Source organism: Pungitius pungitius, chromosome 12 (genome assembly GCF_949316345.1).
Source record: "Pungitius pungitius chromosome 12, fPunPun2.1, whole genome shotgun sequence".
Classification (NCBI taxonomy): domain Eukaryota; kingdom Metazoa; phylum Chordata; class Actinopteri; order Perciformes; family Gasterosteidae; genus Pungitius; species Pungitius pungitius.
In genome coordinates, this window is record NC_084911.1 from 14,867,260 (window position 1) to 14,885,736 (window position 18,477).

The window sequence follows — 18,477 nt, forward strand, 5'->3', positions numbered from 1 at the left end:
AGGCTACACTCATTACTATGACGTCTAACGTTACATGAAGCGCTGCTGCAAAAAGGCCGAGCCAATCAGAAGAAGCCCCTCCTCCTGACTGCTGAACACCGCACACGCACACGCACGCACACACACGCACGCACACACAGAAACACGCGCTCTCAGCTGCGGTCCATCAGTCGTCCCTCGCCACTTCAGACTCCGAATCTCCGGTAAGTGAGACCCCCCCCCCGCGGCCTCCCGGCGGGCGATGCTCTATGTCCGCGGGGACACTTTGTCTTCCGGATGCGCGCTCCTTCACGTCCGTTAGTGCCGTTGACCCGTTGAAGCGTTTTACAGCATCCAAGTCCGGGTAGCAGTTGGACGTGAGCTCACCCAGAGATGTGATCCTTAACTAGGATGAGCGCGCGGGCTGCGGCTGTGAGCCGGTCGGAACCAGATCTGTCAGCTGAGCAGAAACAAACAACCATTTGTTAGCGTAGTTGAGCCTGCAGCGATAGAAGAGATGCCTGGAGGAAGTGAACTCCGCAGGAAGAACCACATGTGTGTGTCATCCTTTAACATTCAAAGACCCGCTGTTTTAAGGTGTTGATCTTTGTGTTGAAGGGCCCCACTGCTCCAGGTCTCTGGATCCACATCCAACAGCAGACATCAGCAGGTAAGGGATGTGAAGATATCATCATATCGGGCCACTATGATAAATCATCATCTCTTCAAAGGAACACTAATAAATACCCCAGTTAGATCAAATGGATAATGTATCTTTAAGGTAACTCCTCCATAAAGTGAACATGAGCGTGCCTAGTCGTTGAGGTTCAACTCCGATCTGCTTTATGCAAATCCCTTCATTTGGATTGACTTAAGTAACAAAAGGTGAGGCCAGAGGCTTGTTAGGGTTAGATGTTGAAGAGTGGCGAGTGGTCGCTATGGTTACCATGCAGATTTACAAGTCAGCCTGAACAGCCATAGATTTGTGCGGGCAATATCCACGAGTCCCTCTATGACCTGCTTTAAAACAGAAAATATGCATTGATGAAAACACTAGGGTTGCAAAAAATGAACTAATTAATCACACATTTTAAAATTCATTATTATGGATTAATCACAATTCAAAGTTTGTTTTTCTTCTAAAGACTAAATCTTACAAATAATGAGTCACTTTAGAAAGAGTGAATTTTAGACACTGTTGTTTACTTGTTCATCTTAAACACAAAACTACACACATGTGACCATCTTGGAGACAGAATTTCACCGGATGGAACATGTAGAACTAGCGACTCTTCCTGCTGCCCACGTCATCATTTGACGGCTGTGTTTTGAAGTGGCATCAATCTCCCAAACATCGAGTTAAACCACAGTGGTGGTCCTCCGCAGGGTAGAGGTTGAGATGGAAGTAGCCTAGCAGCTAGCTTAGCCTAGCATTGCTTAAAGTGGTCCGTTCGACATGTAGAGGAATTCTTCTGCGCAGTTCTCTGCTGTTTGTTTTACTTCCAATCCAAAAAGCTCTCTCCATCTTCAACTATGTTCTCGCTCTCTTCAGTCTAACTGACTGCAGCTAGCGATGGTTTCATTTCTGGGGTCAACGGAGGAATGGAAGTAAACAAAGTTGAGCTAACTGCATTAAAATATTTGATCGCATAGATTAACCCGAGAAAATACACGATTCCAAAGTAAAGCACCACAACTGAATCTCACTGGGTTTGAAGGCCTTATGAAGCAAATATTATATCACTGAGAGTACTGTCAAATGGTGGAAAGGTGGTGTTAGTAGAGTCAGACTCTCCTCCACCCGCCAGGCTGTGGGCCTGGAGCAGCCCCTTCACCTGCTGTTTCATAAGGAAAATTAAGGATACTATTAAAAACCGTGAAACACAGGTATCATCTTGTACTTTCAACAATTTTTAACGTGCGTTCCATTAAAGGTTTGAATACCTGGCTGTTTTCTAACATGTGCTTTAATAGGCATTTTGTAAAACCATTTTAATTTACTGGCCAAGTAGTTTTTGCACTTTTTTGCAGTTTTTATATTGAAAAACAGTGAGTTGTTGAGGATGCTCCTCTCACATTGAAACAATGTCTCTGCTCATTCATACCAACAGCATGGATAAATAGATGAAAAGCAAAAGTAAAGAGACCAGAGTCCTTCCTTCGCTTCCTGTCATTGAGTGTGGAGTATCCCTGGAGCTCACGGAGACGCTCTGTAATTAAGACTTCAGGGAAGCAGCCTCTCATCGTCCCTCCGAGCACAAGAGACAGCTGTGGTCTATATGGTCCAGGTATGTCTCAGGCACACCTATGTGTGATGCACATGTAGCATAGAGATAGCCCCCTTGTTTTGGATGTGCGAGAGTTGGTATTATTGGAGTTTCTTAGCATCTATCCCTGACCCGGCCCAACAGAACCTTCCACATGCTTCAGCCTCCTCTGATGGAAAGAAGTCTGTTTCTCTTTGTGAGGAACACATGTTGCATGCAGCCGTGCTCAGCTCACAGAGGGACAAGTAGAAGTTAAAGAACCTCAAGCTCCACCTTTGGCCCTCCAACTTGTGTACAAGGGCCCCTGTAAATCTGTCAGGTTTGACTTAGCTCTTGTGTAAGGCGGCCTTTTGATCCAGTCCTTTGTTCTCTGTCGGGACTCCTAAATCTTTCTTAAATCCATGTGTTTACATCTGGAAGTTTGGGTGGAAAAAACGTGTGCCTCTCTGTCTCTGACACAACCGAATAGCCAGTAGACCCAGAAGTGGACTGTGGAGTTTGATAAGGCCGCTGTGGTTACATAACAGCCTTTCTGTCAATGCAATTCCAGGTCACTCGGTGACAGCTGATTTTACCACCCCAGACCGGTTCCAAGCGGAGAGAAAGAGTGCACAACAGTTTCTGTCATGCATTTGGTATTACTTCATCTTCCACTCTCTATAAGAAAGAGCTGCCTGTGGGTTTTCCTGTTGTATTCTATTCAGTAATTTTTATCATGTTTACAGTCTGAATATCAAAACACCAAGAGGAGGTTCGTCTTTAGGGATATCTCCAAATACATGCAACGCCTCCAGATGGTATTCTTGACAGAGCATGGTTCTGATAGGAGGTAAAAGTTTTAGTACTTCCAGTCCAATCCAGCTTCAATTATATTTATTTTGTAGAACCACAAATCACAGAATTGGGCTTTACAAAATGGACTTAATGGGAAGTCACCAGAGGAGAAAAAGACTGGCTCATGTGTTACCCTGTTTTGGGGATTTCCCAAATTTGAAGACCTGTGTAGTTCTCTGTCTTCACTGGCTACAAGTCCTCTCCCTTCACTGGCTACCAGTCCTCTCCCTCCAGTGCCTACCAGTTCTCTTCCTCCACTGGCTACCAGTCCTCTCATCCTCTCCCTCCACTGGCTACCAGTCCTCTCCATCCATTGGCTACCAGTCCTCTCCATCCACTGGCTACCAGTCTTCTCCCTTCACTGGCTACCAGTCCTCTTCCTCCACTGGCTACCAGTCCTCTCCCTCCACTGGCTACCAGTCCTCTCCATCCACTGGCTACCAGTCTTCTCCATCCACTGGCTACCAGTTTTCTCCCTTCACTGGCTACCAGTCCTCTCCCTCAACTGGCTACCAGTCCTCTCCCTCCACTGGCTACCAGTCCTCTCCCTCCACTGGCTACCAGTCCTCTCCATCCACTGGCTACCAGTCTTCTCCATCCACTGGCTACCAGTCCTCTCCATTCACTGGCTACGAGTCTTTTCCCTTAACTGGCTACCTGTACTCTTCCTTCACTGGCTAAAAGTCCCCTCCCTTCAATGGCTACCAGTCAAACATTGGTACTTTTGGACCGTGCTGCCTTCAGGGTCCAGTCTACATCCAGAACACGGTCAAACCTTATGTGCTCCCTCACAGAGAGCTGTAACGACATCACCACTGAGTGATAACCTGGCTCCTGAATGGTGGAATGGTGGATGCCTAAAGGCATCAGGGCAGCAGAAAGTCTATTCAGCTAAAAACACACCACTTTATCAGCACTTACTTCTAGCACTTTGTAGTTTGGCTTTCATTAAGAAATGCTTCTTTCTTGATTATTTTTATTCTGGTTCTGTTCTGTCTGGGTTGAATGCACTAACTAAACAATGTGATGTAATGTAAATGTAAATCACAGTAAAGTGATGCACTTTACTCAACAGATAGGGGTGGGGGGCAGCTCTTAGCACTCTCACTCTGTGTTTCTGTGTGTCTTTTCAGAATAATATAAAGGCTTTTCCATGATCTCTTTGTGGTTGATTGGGATTTGGTTGGGTGTATTGCTTCTCCCACCTTCCAGTCACCTCCACTGTGGCGATATAGCTCGCTGGTCTCTAGGACGTGGTCTACTGAGATTATATCTAGAATTGTTGTTTCAGGTCTTCATTTTCTAAAACACTAGTGATTGTTTTCTTTACTGTATGTAAGTCAATGAACTTGTTGACATTGTTATGAGAACTGCTCGGCCCCATCATGGCTGTAGGCCATCTGCATCTGTGGACCCAGTTGTTGTGTTTGTAGCAGCCTGTATCCTCTCAGCTGGCGGTAGTCAGTTGGCTGCCCGATGAAGAGCAAGTGGCTTCTGATGTAACACTGTGTCTGCCGATGGAGGGCTGCTCGGCTCCATGCTTTCCTAAACAAGAAGCCTCCATTAACAGCGCACAGACTGTTTGAGGCCCCGGGGCTGTTTACAGCTACAGCTGCTTCCTGTTAGGGGAACAGCTTTGGAATCCTCTCCACGATCCGGACAGGAGACATTGCTCCATCATCCACGTGTTCATGTCCACTGAATGAAGGTGTGTGAGGGGGAGTACATGTGCTGCGTTTCAACTTCTCTCCAGCTCTCTTTTTCATTCCTTACATAACTATCTCTGTCACATGTGATGTGTGCAAATGGGTGCAGCACTTTGAAAACATTTCTGTTTTTACTCTGCTCAACACACTTTTGCGTTGACCTAATTTTCCAGTTATTGAGGTAATGACCCAGTTTTTCTAGCATAAGTCAGTATATATTCTCCGCATTGTCACTGTGCATCAATAATGAATGTCAGTGGTACTTGTGAGTAACAACCAATGAGTAAAGAGTCTTTCTCGTTATATGGTCTCTATGGTTACGACTGAAACACATCCTCCCAGCTCCAGTACTCCACCGGGGGTGTTGTCCTCCCTTTATATGCTTCCTGCTCATCCCGGTTCAAACTCATTGCGTCCCTTCAGCTATCCTCCATCACTTTACTCCCGTACGCCCCCCAGCCATATGAAGACGGATTCTTGTGTAACTCACTCGCCAAGCCAGTTCCATCCAGTTCACGATGTGCTGCCAAAGAAACAAGCTCTGTGTGTGTGTGTGTGTGTGCGTGTGCGTGTGTGTGTGTGCATGGGTCAGGGTTTCCTTTGCTGTGTGAAAGCAGATATCTGGAATGATCCTGTTTCTGCCGCCAGGGTTGCATAAGAGCCACTGCCTCACTCCACACATTTAGCCCTGTTGTTGCTTTCTCTCCCGAGAGATAAAAGGAATCATTATTTATGAATCACTATTTGTAACGTGGCTGTAACACCAGCTCGCCCATTACTATTTATTTCACTGGTATATTTTGACGGTTTCCTTATTGCATTGCTCTATTTAAATTGTGAACATACTTTATCATTCTCCTGCTTTATCCGTCAGGCTGTCTACACTGCTTTTAAAGGGGCTCATACAGTGACTGCCTTGTTAATCATCTTAAGGTGGGCCTATAATGATAACTCACAATACCATGATATCATGATGTGTCGACATCAGAAGAATGAATAGGACCCTCCAAGGTCTCTAATAACTCTTGACATAACTAGGTTGGAACAATGAACAAGGTGCACAGATTCTCAGCTCTTTGTTCCCCCCTCACTAGGTGATCAGGTGGAGTCAGACTCTTCGGGCTCTCACACAGCTCCGGCATGGCGTCGTCCTTCATCAGCCGTCACTTCGCTCTCTCCCTGCAGAAGAACCTGTGGCTCAGTGGCCCAGGTAAATCCGACACTGAAACTTATTTGTAGCTTTACTAAATGCTCCACGCCTCTCTTTTACATTCTAATCCACTGCTCCTCAGCCTCCTTGAAACCTTTTAATCTTGTTTTTTAAAATGATTTACTCTGAATTGGGTTATTAAACCATCACTGTGTTTGATGTCACTCGGTTTTGAGTGTGTGAGAAAACACCAGCAGATAAGAAGTCATAACGCTGTGGGCAACACTTTGGGAATCAGTGTAAATGTTTGATGAGTGAGAAAACAGGATGTGGTTATCAATGTTGTGGCTCCTTAGAGGTCGTCGTCTCAAAGGCCATCCCTCCTGTCAATCATCAATCGGCCAATCTGTGGTTCATATTTACTAAAAAAGAAAGTTTAATAAGTGACCGTCCAGTATCAACAGAAGGAGGCGACGGTTACACATTATGTCAAAGATGTACCACTCAAATATCTACTGGAGAAAGCACGCTAACCAGTTAGCCTGTCTTCCATTTACAGACCAATGTTACAATGTGCAAGTCCCGGTCATGCCCGGACAGCAGCATTAAAAACTGTGTGTGTACGTGTGTGTGAGATTGCTCCGTTTCCTCCACCAGGGTGTCGGTACCTCAGTAAGGCGGCACCAAAGACCCAGGTGGAGTATGACTACGATGGGCCCTCCATGAAAACCTCAGTCCCTGGACCACGATCACAAGTAACACACACACACTCACACACACCTGCACATTCCAGCGTTTGCTCAGGTCTTGGTAGTGAATACAACTTTGTGTTCTGTAGGAGCTTACAAAGCAGCTGGGAGACATCCAGGTGAGTTTATTTATAATATGAACTGACCTTGATATGTGATGTGGAACACGATAGTTGTTAGAACAGGGGAACGGTTATCTTTCATGGCAACGTTTATTCCCGCACTATGAGTGTGTGTGTGTGTGTTTGACTGAATTCTTCTGAATGATGTGCTTAATACAGCACATGTCTATCCACAGAATGTTGGTGCGATCAACTTCTTCTGTAACTATGATGAGAGCAGGGGGAACTATCTGGTGGATGTGGACGGCAACCGCATGCTGGATATCTACACTCAGATCTCCTCCATCCCGATCGGTAAGTAGCAGATTGATACCAACTGTGGATCTGAAAATGAAAAAAAGAACTGTAGCCGATGCCCCACCTGGGCTCCAGTGTTTCCTGTTTGTTATTGGCAGAAAGTAAGCTTGCAAATGTGACAACAAGCAACCACAGCTCAGATGGTGCAGCAGTATCCTGACAGCCTTCTGCCAAACATCAGTCCGAGCTCAGGCTCTTCATTTTAGAGACGTGCAGCTGATGCTTTCCTCCACCTCCTGTAGCAGCGCTCTGCTCGTTTAGCACTTCTACTGTGCAGCGTTTCATGACATATGGGAGGGAAAATCAAGCTGTGCATGACGCTGACCTCTGTCACTCAAGGTGCCCTCAAGTTCCAATGCATCATCATCATCATCATCAAAGAGCGGCTTCTCCGTGTAGGTGGTGCTCTCTGATCCCCCCTCTGGTAAAAACTGTTAGCTGGGCACACATCACTTCGGTTTGTGCTGTTTCACTGATTGAGGGTCATTGGGAACCAATCATATGCTCCCAATCTCTTATTATGCACCAATAGAAATGTGCTCCAACTGAACAAACCGCTCACAAGCCTGGGGGGGTTTGCAGGAGCCATGAAGTGAATCAAGTGTGCTGGTAATAATCAGCATGGCTCTACCCTTTGCTATTGGATCATCAGCATATTTTACAGAACATTTACAGTTGACAGGATAACTTCCTTTACCTGTGCTGCCAAAAGTTGATCTTCCTTAATCAAATGCATCTTAGACTAGAAGGTCTGACAGTGCTTCGGTGCTCTCTTTGGAATGGGCCTTTGTCCAGAGACCAACCACTACTGCATTTGGGCAGCGGTGTTCTGGTCTGATTAACATTGTTTGTGGTTTCAGCTCAGGCCTCAGGGCCTCTCTGACAGAAGGGCTTCTGTTGGAGCCAAAAAACTCACAAGTAATTAATTCAGTGGTTGAAAGGGGGCCAGAAGCGGTCGCTCACTGCCTCAGAATGCATAGGAAATAGAAGATTTAGGGGATCACATTTGTAGTTTTGCTCAGTGTTCCTTCACTTCTCCTGTCCAAGCCGCAGCGTGATACCACGTCTTTTCCCCAACCTTCCTTCAATTGACACTGTGACGAGCATGCGATCTCCTACAAAGAAAGTGGAAGATTTCACATAAAGAAATGGAATCGAAAGTGGCGCTTTTGAGAAATGATGGGTGTGATTGTGATGGGCCTCAGAGTTCTGGCCTCATAGGAACGAATGACAACGAGGCTCAAAGCTGTGAGACGCTGTTTGTATGCGTTCGGTCCTCGCCGTGTTAGTGTTTGTGTGGAAAGGATTGCGTTATTCTGAACCGAGCCTGATGTCACCAGATTACACCACAGGACTGGGAAAAATGTGAAGCACATGTAGAAGACTCTAATGTGGACCAGCTGGAAAATCAAAGATCCAGAATATGCACAAAGGTCTCCCAAGTGGAGTGCTGCCCTCGGCTGGTTGGAAGTGGAACACTTTATGTAAGGCAGCCACATGACTTGCTGATGTATGCTGACTGCAAAGAAGAGAAGGACTTCTCCTTCCAATGTGTCACTCACTCAAAGCCCCACGATAACCGATAAATTCATTTCCACAACATTGTGGAACATCATTTGAGTCCCTCACAGGGACAGTCCACCTTTCTGCCCCCTAGGTATCAAACATCTGCGTAGGAAGCATTCACATTACCAATGAAGAGGAAGACAAGTAGGATATGCACATAACTCTACTTTTCTTGACAAAGGGAGTTATTAGTCACTCATGTAATGAATCAATAAGTGGATTAGTGGATTGAATCAACAAATGGGTTTATGCATTGCTGCTTCATTGCTACAATGAACACCTGATAAAGGTAGGAAATAAAGAGCAGGACACAGCAGGAACACGTTTTAGCCACTGTTGGGAAATGTAGTGTGTCCTATTCATACTTTATGAGATTTGTTTTGGTTCGATTTTCAGTTGATGTGTACATTGATTAGTCGTGTGTGTGTGTGTGTGTGTGTGTGTGAGAACAAGGCCATCAGGCCACCTCAGACCTCTGGCTGGACGTCATGGAGGGGAAATGAGCGTAGTCACTGTAGAATGGCTGTGGACACTGGGCTACTTTATACATTTAATGGACACTATCAGCTTTCAATAAATAGGGCTCTGAGTTTGTCCCCTGATCAATAATATCGGTAAACATGTCCTCTGGATTTAAATACTTGATGTGGCCATAGAGCAGTATAAATGTATTAAAGACACCAGAGTTGAGACCTCCACTCGGACCCCACATTGTCCCATCCACATGTCCAATGCTTCCTGTGCCCACCCACTGTCCCCCTGTCCTCCCCCAGGCTACAACCACCCGGCTCTCATCAAGCTGATGTCCGATCCGAGCAGTCTGGTAGGTCACTCGTACCCTCCCCACAGCCTGTGAGCTGGTGTGTTCTAGGGTTCAGCTGTTGCACTACTGTCCAAGTAAGGCTCAGTTGTGCTGAAACGCGTGTGTCTTTCAGAGTACACTTGTGAACCGACCCGCCCTGGGCATCCTGCCTCCGGAGAACTTTCCAGACAAACTCACGGAGAGTCTCCTCTCGGTTAGTAACATGCACATATTGGACAAAGAGAGTTTGAATATTGTTGTAACAAATGAGTTTAGCAGTAAATACATCCGCTCTGCCGGCAGGTGGCTCCCAGTGGAATGGCTCGGGTTCAGACCATGGCCTGTGGCTCGTGCTCCAATGAGAATGCTTACAAAGCAATGTTCATCTGGTACAGGGTGAGTGAGTATTAGCACTGCTGCTACTATCAGTCCTTCTACCAGGGGGCCACACAGTCACCTCACAGCCAGACATGCTCGGGATGGGTGGAAGCATCAGGTCAACACCATCCCCTCAGAAAATCGCCTGTTGTCCCTGGACGGACGTGTGAATCTTCCTCTAGATGTTCCCTCAGGAAAAATGAGCATCTTCTGCTGCAGCTCTGAACACAACCAGAGAAAGAGTACGTCAGCCTCTGAGCGACAGCCAGTGGCGTTAGCAGCTAGCTGTGCTGATGCTACGTGAGCAGGAAGGACGCAAACTGTGGTCCTGGTAACAGAGCAACATCTGTAACCATGGAAACCCTACACAACAATGAGGAGAGGAAACTGAATATAAATTACAAATGACAAATTTAACTGCGGTTATTAGATTAACTTGTGACTAACACAAATATACAGTATGCTCTAATAATGAGAGATGCCATCCAATCCATTAAAATGTGTAATCTTAAACACAGCTTAACTAGAGGCAGTCAGAGGCAACGTAGTACGTCCCATGAGAGGAAACACACCTTCCACACGGGATCCATTAAAAGGGCCTTTTAGACTTAGACTGCAAGAAACACACAACTTTGACTTTCTAATTGGTTCCTTTAGTGTTTTATACGTATGTCTTGAATATGTTTGTCATTCTTTCTTAAGATATCAAGTGAAGATCTTGAATGTGATCTAAGTGCAGCTTGATCTGTGTGTTTAGAACAAGGAGCGAGGCCACAACAACCCGTCTGAGGAAGACCTCAGCAGCTGCATGGTGAACCAGGTGGGTCACACCGTTTTCCATACATACCAGAACATTTCGACATTTCCAGGTATGTTGTACTGAACATGTGCATCGTGCACTTTGCCTTTTCCTTTTTGTTGTTTCTCTGTCTCAGGTCCCAGGTTGTCCAGACCTCAGTATTTTATCTTTCATGGGAGCTTTCCATGGAAGAACCATGGGTATGTTACTGGTCGCTTCGTTGTTGGTGTTGGAATAACATTTGGATACGTGAATAAGAATTGAGTGTATACATCCAACATGTAACAGGATATAATTCATGAAGTATCCTAATTAGATAATGGATTCAGGGCAATTCAATGGTTTACCACTCATAGTCATACGCACCATTCTGCTGCTCTACATGAAAAGTATTGTCCTTCTAGAGCCTTGTTTTCTCCTCCTGTCGATTTAACGCAAAGCATGCTGAACCACCATTGAATGAAACGGCTGTTGTTATTGCAACATCATAGATTCATGGCTAACAATGTTTCTGCATCGTTAAGGTTGCTTGGCAACGACACACTCTAAAGCGATCCACAAGCTGGATGTGCCATCGTTTGATTGGCCGATCGCTCCGTTTCCCAAACTGCAGTACCCGCTGGAGGAATTTAGCAGGGAGAACGCTCAGGAGGAGGCTCGCTGTCTGGAGGAGGTACGCTGTGTGTGTGAAGATGGAGCTGACGTTCCCCAGCCCCATTTGCTTCTCTTATTGTTGCATAAGTGTAGTAACACAACTACATCAGTCGCCTGTAGAGTTTGCATCCGCCCATGAAGAACCCCAAATACGAAAAAGTCCACATCTGTCCAACAGGTGTTCACTCGCGCTCATTCTCTTCCCCACACAAGTGAACTGGTCATCTGAATTGCAGCGTAGACGCCTGTTTCGGATGACCAGTCCACCGATGATATCACACATCTGTCTTCAATGACTGACCAGGGGATGGAGCAGCAGGGTTTCCTTCATCCGTTGTCTGCAGTACCTCAGTGCAGCTAATTACCTGCGTCATCACTTTCACTGTGTGCAATTCATCGGGCTCTTGATCAAAGAATCAATCTGTGTGTATTTCCTTACATAGCAAGAAAGCCCATAACGATCCTTAATGATATTTAAAGCTTTTTAATAATCAGTTAATGATGAATACATCTTTAAAGCTGTGAAACAAACAATATAACATGATGTATTTGTTCATCTTTCCAGTTTGATCACGCAGGTTTTTACAGTGCCCGACACCCATCCCATATTCCATGTACGTGTAAGTCGCATTCACATTATGATGATAGAATTGTGTGTGTCTGCAGGTGGAGGACCTGATTGTGAAATGGAGGCAGAAGGGGAAGCCTGTGGCTGGCATTGTAATTGAACCGATCCAGGCTGAAGGTGGAGATAACCACGCCTCCCCAGACTTCTTCAGAAACCTCCGCAACATTGCACGCAAGGTAACGGCGATCACTATGGCAACAGATACATAAAAATGTGTTAACTTGTTGAGTCAACTGGGAAGGAATACTTTTGTGCTGCACACCATAATTAAAATACCATTTCAAACAGAAAGCTCAACATCAATATTGTTAACATATACACCTGGAGCCGTCTAGTGAGATGATAAAATTACATGAAATTACTGTTATGCAGCCTCTAAAATCAAGAAAAGTTCTAGAATACGATTGATTTGACTGTAGAGTGGGTCAGCATGCCAGGTGGTAGAAATCCTGGAATCCCAGAAGGAGCTGAAACCCTTTGAGCCACATGAACAGGAGGAAGGTCACCCATGTCACAGACCGTATGATGTATGATGAAGAAAAGACACTTCTCAAAGAAATGGTTTTAAACCAATGATCCAGCCCCACTTTAGATGGAAAGGTCTGGTACTGTCTGGTCACTTCTTGACATTTCTATTACATGAGGCCAAAACACTGGAGATCACATTTCCAAGCCTCAGTACCAGCTTCCATGTTGCACATGAACCCGAGGCTCTGGGTTCTTACTACAGACCCATGTGAACATGCAATAGCAACTTAAACTGAGCCAAAGTGGTGCGAGCAGCTGCAGGAAGCCTCTGCACGATACTAAAAGATGGACGTAGGCTGTCTCTCCCTCCCTCATAACCGACAATATATAAAATAAGTGCAGTATTCTAACTCAAGCTTCTTATCCATTGGTTCCCCTGTCAATTAGAGAAGAACTTTTCCTTCCTTTCCTCCTACTGCACAGGTGTCAAACTCCAGGCCAAGGTGGGCAGTATGTGGCCCAAACCTAAAATGAGTTTGACACCCCTGTCCTACTGCCTTCGTAATCCCTCTGCCTCGGTCCCTTTTGCATAGCTCACTCTGTTGACCCTTTATCTCCCCAGCATGGCTGTGCCTTCCATGTGGATGAAGTCCAGACTGGTGGAGGAAACACAGGAAAGTTTTGGGCTCATGAGCACTGGGGCATGGATGACCCTGCTGACATTGTGTCCTTCAGCAAGAAGCTTCTCACCGGTGGCTACTACCACAGAGATGAATTACAGGCTGATAAGGTCAGTCATTGGCATATCACAGTGCCTTCACCCCTTGGGCTTTTCTACATCACATGACCCTAAACATACAGCCAGAGCTACACAACATTTACATTCACTAGATGTGCACAGCTGGTGGAGGCGTTCCTCAAAAGACTCGCAGCTGTATCTGCAGCCATAAGGGGCAGTGTTGTGCCCGAACGCTTTCATATTTAGGGCGAACGTGAACTGAACGTACTGTATTACTGCCCGATGAACGTTACTGTGAACTTGTTCATTCTGGTGTCTGTGAACGGCACGTTCTTTCAGGTCAACATCGTTCAATAGGGTGCCAGATTTCTATAGAAAACACACCGTAAACGCGCCTTAATAAGTAGCGGAAAAAACACAGATTCTGGCAACACCAGCCACCAGTGTCGCACCGCGCATGCGTCATCAAAAAAAAAAGAAATGCATGGAGGCGACACCTGCGGCGTATAATAATTTAAATGAGTTTTATGAAGTTACTGACAAGGTTGGTGAGGATGGGAGGAATCTGACCTTTCTTTACAACATCAGGGTGATGTACAATTAAAGAGGAATGTATTTAACAAGGAAGCCACATCCGATCGCTTGTCTGAAATGAACAAAAATCACTGTAAACATGTTCTGAACAATGTTTTAAAATGTGCATGTTCTACGTGTATTTTGAATGGAAATGCAATTGATCAGCACTGTTTTATTGAATGTTTGGTGAAAGCCACTGAGGATATCGTATGGTATACAAGTAAGGTCTTCAAAACAGCTTCCCTTGATGCCACTGGACTGTCACTTTCAGCTGTTAAATGATTTTTGGGATGTTTATTTGCTGGTGTTCCTTTTTCAGCCGTACCGCATCTTCAACACGTGGATGGGTGACCCATCAAAGAACCTGCTCCTGGCTGAGGTTCTAAATGTGATCCGCAGAGAGAACCTTCTGGAGGAGGTGACCCGCTCTGGGAAAGCCCTGCTAAACGGCCTTTATGACCTACAGGTGTGTGTGTACTTGTGTTTTTTTTACTATTTCTCTGTGTGCACCCCTTTGCTGCTGTGATCCTGTACATTTCTCCGCTATGGGATGAACAAAGGATTATCTTCTCTTATTGCTTTAACACACTGAACCCCACACAACTATTGTACATATTCAGCCCTATAGCTCCTTGGTCTCATCCCGCCTGTGTAAACGTTGGAAACATGTCTGTTCAGAGCGAGCTGAATGTCTGCCATGACATACTGTAATTGCATCCCGTGTGTTGAGATACTACAAATATAACCCGTGTAGTATTGTATCTACATGTTTAATGTTACTGGCTACAATGAAGATTCCGATTTTACACACACAAATAATTATGATTGATTATTGCTCATTCACATACTTTGTGTCTCTTTGTCACCTTTTACTTGAGGTAAACATTTGAAGAGAAGACATTTTTTCTATTGACCTGTCTTAGTATGTGAACATGGCCAATATAGATGTGAACGTAGGCTACATGGATGTGAACGTAGGCTACATGGATGTGAACGTAGGCTACATGGATGTGAACGTAGGCTACATGGATGTGAACGTAGGCTACATGGATGTGAACGTGGGCTACATGGATGTGAATGTAGGCTAAATGGATGTGAACGTGGGCTACATGGATGTGAACGTGGGCTACATGGATGTGAACGTAGGCTACATGGATGTGAACGTAGGCTACATGGATGTGAACGTAGGCTACATGGATGTGAACGTAGGCTACATGGATGTGAACGTGGGCTACATGGATGTGAATGTAGGCTAAATGGATGTGAACGTGGGCTACATGGATGTGAATGTGGGCTACATGGATGTGAACGTGGGCTACATGGATGTGAATGTGGGCTACATGGATGTGAATGTGGGCTACATGGATGTGAACGTGGGCTACATGGATGTGAATGTGGCCTACACGTATGTGAACGTGGGCTACATGGATGTGAACGTGGGCTACATGGATGTGAACGTGGGCTACATGGATGTGAACCTGGCCTACATGGATGTGAATGTAGGCTACACATATGTGAACGTGGGCTACATGGATGTGAATGTGGGCTACATGGATGTGAACGTGGCCTACACGTATGTGAACGTGGGCTACATGGATGTGAACGTGGGCTACATGGATGTGAACCTGGCCTACATGGATGTGAACGTGGGCTACATGGATGTGAACCTGGCCTACATGGATGTGAATGTAGGCTACACATATGTGAACGTGGGCTACATGGATGTGAATGTGGGCTACATGGATGTGAACGTGGGCTACATGGATGTGAATGTGGGCTACATGGATGTGAACGTGGGCTACATGGATGTGAATGTGGCCTACACGTATGTGAACGTGGGCTACATGGATGTGAACGTGGGCTACATGGATGTGAACGTGGGGTACATGGATGTGAACGTGGGCTACATGGATGTGAACGTGGGCTACATGGATGTGAACGTGGGCTACATGGATGTGAACGTGGGCTACATGGATGTGAATGTGGCCTACACGTATGTGAACGTGGGCTACATGGATGTGAACGTGGGCTACATGGATGTGAACGTGGGCTACATGGATGTGAACGTGGGCTACATGGATGTGAACGTGGGCTACATGGATGTGAATGTGGCCTACACGTATGTGAACGTGGGCTACATGGATGTGAACGTGGGCTACATGGATGTGAACGTGGGCTACATGGATGTGAACGTGGGCTACATGGATGTGAATGTGGCCTACACGTATGTGAACGTGGGCTACATGGATGTGAACGTGGGCTACATGGATGTGAACGTGGGCTACATGGATGTGAACCTGGCCTACATGGATGTGAATGTAGGCTACACATATGTGAACGTGGGCTACATGGATGTGAACATGGCCTACATGGATGTGAATGTAGGCTACACGTATGTGTACATGGATGTGAATGTAGGCTACACGTATGTGAACATGGCCTACATGGATGTGAATGTAGGCTACACATATGTGAACATGGCCTACATGTATGTGAACATGTCTCTCCTCTGTCTGGTCTCCAGGCTCAGTTCCCCGGCCTATTGAGCCGAGCTCGAGGACAGGGGACCTTCTGTGCCATTGATATCTGTGACGATGCAACACGCAGCAGTATCCTGCTCAAGGCCAGAGACAAAGGTAGGAAGTACTCCACCATTTACTACTTCTGATTTGCAGAGTACTCCTGGTAAGACCTCACCTTCCTGACTCCTAAAAACAGGAGCACTGTCATTGTTGCCATTTATCAATACAGTGTAAGATTAACCAAAATAGGCTTTTGTGTTGAAGCGTCTGGATGTGGATGACAGATCCTTGATTGAGCTGTGTGGACACCCTGTAACGGTGTCTTCCATCGACAGGTGTCCTCCTGGGAGGGTGTGGGGATCGGTCAATCCGTTTCCGTCCATCGCTGGTATTCAAGGAATACCATGTGCACATCTTCCTCAACATCTTCAGCGAGGTGTTGGCCCAGCACAAATAAATGGTGACCATGAAGGAACCGGACTGACACTGCATGAGTCTAAGTTGATCCAGAATGGAAGGAGGGAACTCCAGACAGTCGGTGTCATGATAAGCACAATCCCCACAATTACTCACAATTCAGATCCAATTAGCCAATCCTCATCTCCTTAGCCAGAAATGATGTCCTCTTGCTTGTGGTGCCATAAAGCTGAACTCAGAATTTCCCAGAATGCTCTGTAAAATAGAGCTATGGAAATAACTCCCAGGTCCAGAATCATTCTCATCTCTTACTTGCAGACTGACTTGACTTTGGATGACATCAATGTCAGACTGTACATCTCTACCGTTTCCCACTCTGTTCTAGCCTTAGATAAATGTAAATAAGACATGGGGGATCAACCTCACTGATTGGCTCAGAACAGATTATTATGTTATGTAGGACTTAGTGCTCCTATGCTGGCTTCATCCATTCAGTCACTGCGGGGATTCCAGTAAGCATGTATGTGTGTGTGTGGAGAAGAAGACAGCCTGGATGCAGAATTCTGTGTCAGCGATGGCTCCGTGTAGGAACACAGCTATGACCTGCATGTCATTTAATGCCGTCCATTAGAAACGTCCTTGTAATGAATCTGTGTTGCTTTTAATAGGAATGAATTTTGAAATGTTATAGCCCAGAAAAAACGTGAATCTTAAATGGACCATGACAATGTCATTGATTGTTTAGTGCCTGCATGTCACTTACATGTGCTCATTTTTGTATTCTCCTATTTTTTAATGCTCTATTTGGAGCAGCCATCGGCAACCTTAGTTGAACTCAAAGGTTTCATATGTTGGCAGAATGAATTTTCAGTTTGCATCCAGCTTTGAAATGCTTCTCTAATTGAGCCTGACTAGAGGTTCAGCCTGTGAGCCACTCTGTGCAGAGACAGGCCCAAACAGGGATGGCCTGTAAACAAACTGTAGCCAAGTTGCAGAATTTGAACTCTGAGCACATGTTGATTGAGCAGCAATTAGATCATAAGTAATACAGAAATGTAGCTCATAAAGGCGTAAACAACATTACGGCATTCTTTTTACTAATTCACTTACTGAAGACCTTGATCGGTGTTTGATGGAGCTTTTGGGCAAGTTTTGTAGCAGTTAATAAAACATGTAATCATTCATTTTTTTCTGATTGTTACGCTTCACAAATATATATATGAATATTATGTACATTTTTTACATTTATTTTGCATAAATGATGTCAAGTTAGCCAAATGTAATTTGTTCCGCAGGGTTCAGAGTCTTGTATAGAGTCTAGTATTGAAAGGAGATCTGATGAAGTAAGAACTGCAGGGTGTCCATGTGAGCAATATGATGGTTATGACAACAGTGTCAGTATCCCATGTATCCATCATGACCTTCTTTAATCATTTTTGACATTCATTATTATCACTTGTGATCCGAGATCGATGGTTATTGATGTAATTTTTTAGATGGCTCTAACTGTTGTCCATTTGTGAGGAATAAACAATGTTTTGAGTACCCTGGTTGAGTATTTATTTCTGGAGGTTGACATCGCTGCGTCCCTAACCTGGTTACCCAGCTGCAACGCACACAGTACTGCGGTGACGACACACAACCAGCATGTGGATGAAAACAGGCACATTTTATCTAAAATAATTCATTGTGTGAAGTTTCGTGGGGCTTTGGAGTCAGTCTTTCCTCAACACACTGATCGGAGAGGAGAAGCATATCTTCCTAAATTAAATGAGAAAAAGTTTGTCTTCTTTATGAAAAAAAAAAGATCTGAAGGTGAAAATA

The 18,477-nt window shown here is 45.2% G+C and overlaps 1 protein-coding gene across 2 annotated transcripts; it reads left to right on the forward strand.

Annotated features, from left to right (window-relative positions):
* Positions 1-71: 71 nt before the first annotated feature.
* On the forward strand, positions 72-18,198 carry abat (4-aminobutyrate aminotransferase). 2 transcript variants are annotated; one of them, XM_037475850.2, is made up of 18 exons: positions 72-203; positions 598-649; positions 2,091-2,267; positions 5,881-5,996; positions 6,594-6,691; positions 6,775-6,804; positions 6,984-7,101; positions 9,444-9,493; positions 9,606-9,686; positions 9,776-9,868; positions 10,608-10,670; positions 10,786-10,849; positions 11,174-11,322; positions 11,970-12,107; positions 13,022-13,189; positions 14,034-14,180; positions 16,239-16,350; positions 16,572-18,198. In XM_037475850.2, the coding sequence occupies exons 4-18, from the start codon at positions 5,927-5,929 to the stop codon at positions 16,691-16,693; spliced, it is 1,503 nt and encodes a 500-aa protein (XP_037331747.2). In that variant the 5' UTR covers positions 72-203; positions 598-649; positions 2,091-2,267; positions 5,881-5,926; the 3' UTR covers positions 16,694-18,198. The 2 variants fall into 2 exon arrangements, with proteins under 2 accessions (XP_037331747.2, XP_037331746.2); XM_037475849.2 differs by lacking the exon at positions 2,091-2,267.
* Positions 18,199-18,477: the final 279 nt, after the last annotated feature.